The sequence below is a fragment of the Pteropus alecto genome, unplaced genomic scaffold, assembly GCF_000325575.1.
Source record: "Pteropus alecto unplaced genomic scaffold, ASM32557v1 scaffold16, whole genome shotgun sequence".
NCBI classification, from domain to species: Eukaryota; Metazoa; Chordata; class Mammalia; order Chiroptera; family Pteropodidae; genus Pteropus; species Pteropus alecto.
Window position 1 is genome coordinate 2391520 of NW_006438867.1, and position 9717 is coordinate 2401236.

Sequence of the window (9717 nt, forward strand, 5' to 3'; positions counted from 1 at the left end):
TCTGGAGGTTCAGAGAAGTTACCTAAGGTCAGAGAGGTAATATTTAAGGCTTAGAGATTTGAGCAAAGCTCTCTCTGAATCCACACTCTATGGCACGTGGAATCAGTTAAACAGTGCAGGCAGATAACTGAAGAGAAACTTCCCAAACATGTCACTATTCTCAAGAGGTAGAATCATAAGGAATGAGCCATATAGTGCATAAAGAAGAGCTTTTTGGAAATGGAAATTTAAATAGAGCAAAATTTTAAATGCTATAACTCCTGCAGTATTGGAGTTTTATTGTAACATTAGTCACACATGATGTTAAAAATACTGGAGAAAGAACACACGAACTGAAAATGATGGAAAGACTTTAAACAAGGGATAAATGGGGACAAGTAAGCAGAGGAGAGAAGGGGAATTTAAGAAGAGCGTGTATGTGTGTGTGTGTGTGAGAGAGAGAGAGAGCAAGAGAGAGAGGAGAGAGAAGAAAGAGTGAGAGAGGAGAGAGAGGGAGAGAAAGAGAGAGAGAGAGAGACACACAGAGAGAGAGACAGAGACAGAGAGAGGGAGAGAGAGAACAAAAGGTGAGTGGGTGGTGGAAAGGAGGGGAGGAGGGAGGCAGTTGTGTGGTAACGATCATCAGAGCTAAAACTGTTTCCATGGCTAGAAGATGAATAGATATTTGTAGCTGGGAGAATAACTCTTCACCCACTCCCTTACTCCACCCAGGGTGGATCTGAATAGAACTTTTTGTCCATCTCTGGTCTATTTTCCACAAAGCAGCTAGATAAGTAATTGTTCTCAAACATAAATTCAATTATTTAACTTTTCTGCTTAAAACTCTTCGATGGAGTCCCATGGCACTCAGCATAAAACCTAAACTCTGACTGTAACATACCAGACCTATGTAATCTTCCCCTGCCACCTCTCCAACTTCACCTCTGCTGCCAGCACAGCCAAGACTTGTCCTGCCACAGGACCTTTGCACATGCTAATCCCATTAAGAGAATCTCTTTTCAACATGTGTCAATACTTATGTATGATCATGTCAGAAAGGCCCTCTCTGACCACCATATCTTAAGTGAGTTTCCTTTGTTGTCTATTATTTCACCATTTTAGTCTTTTCAAAGTGCTTATTGCAGTTGTAACCATGCATATTGTTTGTTCACTGATTTTTGTGGGTATCTTCTTCACCAGATTGTAAGCTTCGTGAGGGCAGGTACTATATTTGTTTGCTGTCTAGTGACAAAGGACTTATTTAATAAATGAGTCTGCTTATGTTTTCAGGGTGGCACACACCCTACCTCGGAATTGACCTGATCTAAGATAAAGAAAAGCAGTCAGCGCTTGCAAGGCTTCGATGAGGTCTCTGGATGGTCAGACGTGACTACAGGGGTCAGTGAACTCTGTTGCAATAAAAGGAGTATTACTAGGAATTGTCTCTTGCAAAATGTAGGTATTTAGGCATGGTTTTGAAGTACAAGGGTGAACCCAGGGAAACTAGTGTATCTGGCTCGCCATCAAAGGCAGGGTTAAATTGAAGTAAGTGGACTTTGAAAATTGAGTCGCTATCTTTGAATATTGAGGACTTTTGTTCTTGGCTTGTTTGCTGTTGTTTTTGTTCTCGTTTGTGTATGCTTGTGAGTTTCTTTGTGTGCGCGCACGCACACACGGGATCATGAGAGCCACCTGCCTACTGGATAACCAGGAAGAAAGAGCATGACAGGGCTCTCACGAACGGAGAGGCTCTGAGGAGAGCTGGTCCTGGGCTCTCACAGCCGCCTCCCTCCCCCCACAAACTCACCCCTTCCACACGCTTCCTTGGGCCATTCTACCCTAACTCTGGCTCTGAGAAATGTGGTATGGAAGGCTTGGGCCCTGTGTGTTTTCCCAACTGGGACAGATCCTAGAGGGCAGAATGGTCTAAAGGAAAGTGGGGCCTGCCATGGGTTTGAAGTGGGAGCCCTGTGGGGAAGGCAGACCTCAGGCAGGGCAGCAAGTGTAGAAACTGGTGTTGCTTCTGACGACGGTTCATTTTCTAGTTGTGCTATTGCTTTCTTTAGATTGTGAAAATAGTCTAGTTATATACAGTGTAAAATATTTTCTCTCATTCTATAAATCCCATCAGGTTCCCCCAATCCTCCAACCTAGTCTGCTATATGTGCATGGTCTTGTGAAAGTGATGTCGTGGGGGGCAAAGAGATATGACCTTCTTCACATCCCTTCTCCGCTGAGCTCAGTGCGACGGCAGCAGCTTTCCACTGAGGCGGGCAGCCTGGAGTTCAGACCTGAGCAGGAAAGTGAGTTGGTTCCAGGATGTGGGGGCCTTTGAGCTGTGTGTGTGGAGGGACACGTAGCTTGGACAAATGGCAGTTATTTAGGCAGTGGACAAGAGGTAAGACCCCCTGTCCTCCATTCCTGACATCGGAGCTGTGGCCTGGGAACCTGAATATTTCCCAAGCATCCAGGTGATTCTTTTGACCAGGGAAGTGTGGGACTCACTGCCCCAGAGAGAGGTGCTTCTAACATGGAAGAGGCTAATAACGCTTGGGCCACACATTACTGACCTCGCTTCAGAGAGGATGTGCAGAAAAAGGGTGATGGAAAAAGCCTCCTAAGGAGAGAAGATCGTGGAGCACGTCACTGAAGAAGACGAGAAGAACCAGGCTTTCAATGGGCTCTACTTCTTTATTTATAAGCCAGTCTTCTAACCTTTCTGTACTTCTTAAACAATATAAATTCACCTCAAGTTGTACAGCCTGTTATCCTGGCAAGTTTGTCAGCACACACCCTATTTTACATCTTCGAATGTTGCTCCTAATTCAACTTAACCTTGAGAGCAAGAACCATCACAGCAGGGATGGGAGGGAGTGTGTCTGCAGATTTTTAAAAATAATTTATTTTCAGAAGTCTTTATGTCTCTTCTAGAGAGTATAAAGTCCTTCCTTAGCACAGATAATACTCAGATTGTCCTGTTGTGTGGCAAACTCATTTCTTTATTTTTAAATATCACTTCATCCATGTCCTTTCTTCCTCAGTAACCAAAATGACGCAAGATGAATCAAAGAGCAAAACTGATAATATAGATGCCTCTGTAATCCTCTTAGCTTTCATACAACTTTTAATGGGTTATTGTGAATATATACACATGTATATATATATTCTGAGAATGCATTGTGTACACACACACACACACGTTCAGAGAATGCCGATAATGATCTAAAATAGCAGAGTTTTTCTAGTCCAGCATTTATACAACATAATAACACTCCAACACACTGCTATGCTTTAAATGGCAGCAGAGTTAAATTTTTCACTAATTAGGGCAGTGACCGTCTGCAGTTTTTATGGTGTTTGGGAGCATTATTGATATAAAAGTAGTTCAATGTGGTTTGATTTAAGTGAGACTTAGGGATTAAGAAAAAGGAACCTGATCATCGTTACCAGGCCTCATCTCTCCTAGCGTTTTAGAGTGACAAAGATAAACCTTGTGAAAATGGTGGATTCTTTACCTCATTCCAGTTAGTGGGTAGTGCTGCCAGCCATCAGTCCAAAAGGCGTGTGAAGCTTCACTCCTAAAGACCAGCAGGTGATCAGGACGAGGATGGCCCTGTTGCCCCGGGAAGACGCGGCTATGCTGATGCCACGCTTCCGCAGGCTGAACAAGTTCAGCGTTTATGCCGAGGGGGGCATTTCTTTTTCAAATTAAAATTCTTATCTTGCGAAGCTGTAGTTTGCTTTTTCCCCCGACCCTAGGGGCAGCCTGATTTCCTCCACATTCCATGCCTGTGCCCACGTGTGCGCCTCCAGGTCAGAGTGCGTGGCTGACCACAGTAGGGCAGCTCCCAGGATCACCAGGCTTCCAGGAGCTGCACAGCTTGAGTATAATTTTTAATACAAACCCATGTCCTAGAATTGTAAATGCAGAGTATTATCTTCACATACAACAATTATCAGAGACATGTAACATTCACGGCATATATAATAACATATATTAGCAATGTAACCTAATGAGAGTAAACAAACATCTGACATCTCAGAGACTTAATATAATTCTGTACTAAAATTATAAAGACTGTGCAACTGAATAAAGGGACATACATGACTGCCAGGAGTTATTATTGTATAAAACACAACTAAATTAACATTTTCCATATACTCAATTCCCACTGATGGAAATTATGGGCATAAAATAAAAACTTCCTGCTGCCTTTTTGGGTTCTTCTCTTAGCAATAGTAACAGCAATTACCACAAAGAATTCTGCAACTCTAGAACATTATAACATAAGTGGGAAAAAAAACCTCAGGAGGAAGAAATACATTACAAACTGCATCATAATTAAAAGTTAAACTCTTCTAAAACTTTTCCAAATACAACTTAATTCATCAATAAATGTGATTCTCATTTGTCAATGTGAAATTAAATAAAACATTTAGCATATTTTTGCCTCTAGTTTTAGAAATATTATACATTAAATCTAAATTGACTCTTTTTTTTTATTTGGTATTTCTGCTTTATCTTTTAAATATGGAAAATATCTTCTAAATAGCTCAGACTTAATTTTGCCAGTTTCTGCTGGCTCAGTTGGTTTCACAGTTTTGTAAGAGAAATGAGATGCAGAGTCCGCAGACAGCACCCACTGCGAGGCCCTCAGGGAACTGCCCCGGGTGTCCAACGGCTGGAATGAACTGATCCACCTTGAAGAAGCCAACTCCTGATTCGTCAGGTGGTTTGTGTGAAATACACCTTGAGGTTTGCACACATTTCTGTCAACATCGGCTTCTACATTCATAAATGAAAAGCCTCATGAATGGAAAAATAAATCGTGAAGAAACAGGTCTAACTGGTTGACAAAAATTAAAAGGTCATTTTTCTCATGAGGCAACTGCTTCATGTGACACTTCCCATAAGGGAAGACCTAAGCTGCAGCGGCATTCAAGGATTCTTCCATTTTCATCATGATGAAAGGTTTGAAAAAGTGGACCTTTGAGAGGAAATACTACAGACTTCCAAATTGGTGAAGGAACTCCCCGCGTCGCTTGGATACTCAGGGTAGGAGGAACTGGAGGAGATGATATTTTTGAGCCTCTGGAGGGCAATGATTAAAAGCAGAAGTAGAAATGCTAAAAGGCTGAGGAATATGGACACATAGATGTAGACATTTGATAGGTGGCCTGAGGATGGGTCCACCGATGTGGACAGGGATGTGGGAAATAGCTCAAGGAAAGTGCCATTCTCCACATTTCCTGAAAACACAGATGAAGAGTCAGGTTCAGACATCTTTATGAGGTTCAGAGAATGAATAAGTATATTGCAAGTCAAAGTTTCACACATGGGTTAAAAAAGGACAGAATCAGCATTTTTTCCCCCTGTATAATGTCAGCAAAAATTTCAGGCAGTTAGATCAGTAGAACAAAACTTCTTGGTTTTCAGACAAAGGTAGCAGGGGATTAGGTGTCCATCGATGCTGCAAAACACAAAAAACAAAACAAAACAAAAAAACAAAACAACTGAGTGCATTGTTGAGAAAATATTACATTTAAATCTCATTGCTAGTCTTCATTTCAGAAGGTTTAATTATAAAACCCACAAAGGAGGAAAAAGAATGAAATAACTGCCTCAGGAACAAGTCATGTTTGTGTCTTTACACTACAAATGATGATACAAAAATGAACTTTTATTTTATCTCCACAGTACCCTAGGTGCCAGGTTTCTTCAAGGAACTAAAGATAAGATAAAAAGGAAAATACATTTCTGATGTGCTCCATCTGCTGCGATTTCAACAGATGCTCCAAGTGGATGCTCTGAGAATAGGACCGAAAACGTTAGCTCCAAACCTCCCTCCTCCAGAAAATTAATTCTGTGCACCCTCCAGCCCACTAGCACAATCCCCAACCAGTGCTTTCCTCTATCCTGCTTTGAAGAATCATTGCACATGTAACTTTGATTTTTTTTACATAAACCAGTAATATAGTCATTTATCATCATTATCAAGTATTATGTACTGTATATTATTGCATGTGCTATTATGTATGTATGTATGTATGTATGTATGTATTTATATTATGGTGACATTAGCTAACAAAAGCCAGTAAATTTCAGGTGTACAATTCAACAATGAGACATATATACATTGCATTGTGTGTTCACCGCCCATAGTTATATTTCTTTCTGTCACCACATATTTGAGCCCTTTTACCCCATTTACCTCACCGTCCCCCTCCTCCACTACCCTCTGGTAACCACTAGCCTATTGTCCATGTCCATGAGTCTCTGTCCTGTTTGTTTGTTGCTTTTAGGTTTATATACCATATATGTGATATCATGTGGTTTTCAACTTTTTCTGTCTGGCTTATTTTGCTTAGCATGATTATCTTTAGGTTTATCCAGGTTGTCGCAAATGGCAGTATTTCATCTCTTCTTGTGGCTGAGTAATATTCCATTATATATGTGTACCACAGCTTCTTTATCTAATCATCTACTGTAGGATACTTTGATTGCTTCCATGTCCTGGTCACTGTGGGAACTTTGATTTTTGCCAAACATTTATAATTTGCTGATTTTTTCATAAAATTGTGCCTTCTTGAGTTCAGGGGCCATTTCTATGTATTTCTTTTCTTTTTAGATCTACCTACATTCTTTGTTCTGCATAGTTTAGTCATTGAATAAGAAAGTTTAGATTAACTTAGAACAAAGGTTAGATTCCCTCTGGATGACAGAAATAGTACTAGGTTTGCTCACAAGACTCTTGAGTTTGAGGTCTAAATTCTCCTTTATCTTTGGGAAGTTGGGAAAATTTCCTGCAGTTGCTCAGCTTCACTTTTCTCATCTGTAAAATTTATGACACCTGCCCCATGTCCTCACTGTGTTATGCAGGTATCATGATAATAGGCATGGAAGTAATGGAAGTATTTAGTGAATTATAAATGGTTGGGTCAAAATATGTGTGTGTGCGTGTGTGTATTTGTATTTGTGTGTGTGTGTGTGTGTATGTGTGTGTGTGTGCATATAAGAGGTGTTCAGAAGGAACAATATTCTCCTAGCCAGGAGCAAAGTGGACTGAGACGGGCAGGCAGCAATTGGGACAGAGACTGACTCCTCAGGCTCTTGGTGTGCGTTCAGCTCATCACCGACACCCTCTCCTCCATGACTGGAGAAGTCACAGCTGGTTTCTAACTGGGCCTCCAGCTCATGTGGATGAGGGAAGCAGCCTGAAGATGATTTCTCCCCATAAATGACTCTTTCTTCAAGTCCAGAAAAGATGTTCTTTCTAGCTCTTTACAGCATTAGATCATTGTGTTGTAAACTTCTAAATCTCTTTGCATCAGATGTAGTGAAACACAAACGTGGAAACACCTCCTCTGCCCTGGCTTCCTCTTTTCCTAAACTCTGCTCCGTATTCTACCTTGAAAACTTGCCTTTCCCTCTGCTCTCCAAATCTAATTAGATTTGAGGGGCTGACATTGGCTACTGTGGCCAGAGCTGAGCATCACTAATGATCCCTGGAAAGGAGGAGACATTTCTGAGAGGGCTATCCCTGTCAGGCGTCACACAGGCTCATGATCTCAGTAGGCCACGGGCAGTGTCTTGTGTGTAGTTCCTAAAATAATTTGACTCCTACTCCTCATTAGGCTTTGCCTGGTGATTTTGATTTCATTAGTCTGCTACAGGCTCCTGGGAAGCCTTTAAAAAGAAAGAGAATCACAGTGGAATTGCAAATACGTTACACTGATTTGGCAATACTTGCCTTTTTACGGCACGTAAATGTTCATCTTTAAGGAAAAGAGAATCTAAGAGGCAGCATGAAGTATAGGAAAGAAAAAGAGGTAGAACACTCATGGACTGAATTGAAATATTCCAGACGTTCTGGCAAAACCTCCTAAATGTACCTGAGGAAACTGAGAAAAATTTGACAAAAGATTGGATTTGACAAAAGAAAGATGTCTAATTAGAGAACAAGCCAGGACTAGGTTTCCGCACATCCTCACCCCTTATACCATCTGGTCTTAATTTTCTTGTCTTTCTGGTAGTAAGAATTTGGCATCCTCTTTTCCCGGCATGAGCAAAGAAAAAGGTAGGAATGATGCATTTTGTGTGTCTCTCATACAAACTACTTTGTAAGGCAGGTAGAGCAGGGATTATTCACATTTTGCAGATGAGAAAACTGAGTTGCAGAAACTTTGTGATTTACTGGGTACACAGCTGGACAGTGACAGAGAGGTGACTAGAACTCATGCCTGAACTGTGTTCTTAATTTTTCAACTATGATAGGAAGAGAAAAATTATGAGACTTGGGTAATTAGTTCCTATCTGCCATTTACTTCTGACAAGTTTAGTCTTGATATTTCAGTTTTCCCATTTGTAAAATGATGCTCATATTTCCTACCTCTACAGGAGGTCCTGAGTTAAGATGTGATAACGTTTCCATAATCGTACTTAGAAAATTGTAAAAGGCCATCCCAGGTAAAGTACAAGTAGAAAAAGAGTTCTCCTTGAGTGCCCAGGTAGACCAGAGGAACTTACCAGTCCTACAGTTTGAATGTGTGTGAACGTGTGCAGGTCATAGATTCAGCTGCAAGTGGCTGATTTTTCTAAAGCCCTATTTGATATCCAAATCGGTATCATTTTCTGGGGGTGGGCTGGAGGCACAGATGATGTCATTGGAGTACCAGCCATTCTGCAGCAGAGCTCACAGCTGGCTACCAGGCCACTTGTTAAAACTGAGGTATCTCTTTACAGTATAAATATTCCAAAAGTACTTATACATCCTGTAGATCACCTTCTTTCACACAAAAAGCCCACTGTGTGCCTGATGTCTATGGGATAGTTAACTGGCAATGAAGCTAAGATTTGGGGAAAGTATCTAATTTTCCACGTGGCCTTAGAAGAATGGTAGAAATGGATAAATGAAACCGTGTATCCTTAATTGACATTTCACAATTAAATATCTTCTCCTTTAAATACCCCCCAATATTTCAGATTTAATATCATTTCCAGAATACTTCTTAATAACACAACAGACATACAAATTTCATTGTTCTGCTCCGAAACAACAGAGTATATGCACTATTAGAGATAATTTTAATTTGATGACATTGATTCTCATTTCCTTATTGAAATTTTAAAAATTGATAAATCTTTCTCTCTGGTAAATGTCTTGACAGTCCATGTACAATGCTCAGGATGAACCAAATTGTACAAGTTTAAGTGTCATGACAGTGTGAATGAAGCTGAAGTTGGCATCGTGGAAATGAAATCAAACAAGTGTGTTTTAAGATGATGCTTCTTGGTCTTTTTCCTGCAAACACTGTTTGTTTCTTTTCTTGAAAGAAAAGACTTCATCTCAAATGCATAGCTTTGACCTGTCTTGGGGAAGTGCCAGTGGACTCTCATTTCAGGGGGCACCTAAAGGCATATGGGGATTGTAATACTTTCATTCTGACTCATTCTTAGAAAGAAAGAAAAACAAGATGGCTGGGTCACAATACTGTAAATGATCTGTAGAAATGTTTAGGTCTATGGTTAGCCAGCTTTTCCTTTGTCTCTTGGAATAAAAAAACTGCGCAGGGAAGAAATCTACAAAAGGCAGTCACTTGCTGAAATGAGGAAGAATGGACTTGTAATGTCACCATGAGCCCAGTGGGGGTGGGGGATGAAGGGACAGCACAGATAAGGCAGACCTGGGGGTCTCTGGTTCTGTGTCACTCAGTGCCATTTCTCTGGAAGAATAAAAA

General features: G+C 40.7%; 1 protein-coding gene across 4 annotated transcripts in view; it reads right to left on the reverse strand.

Annotated features, from left to right (window-relative positions):
• Positions 1-2656: 2656 nt before the first annotated feature.
• Positions 2657-9717, reverse strand: part of SERTM1 (serine rich and transmembrane domain containing 1) — a 26634-nt gene continuing 19573 nt past the window's right edge. For 2 of the 4 annotated variants that reach the window (XM_015592449.2, XM_025049538.1), the window contains exon 2: positions 2657-5450. In XM_015592449.2, coding sequence (XP_015447935.1) covers positions 4940-5317 — 378 coding nt within the window. In that variant the 5' untranslated portion in view covers positions 5318-5450 and the 3' untranslated portion in view covers positions 2657-4939. The remainder of the gene's footprint in view (positions 5451-9717) is intronic. The other 2 variants (XM_015592450.2, XM_025049537.1) reach the window with 1 other exon arrangement.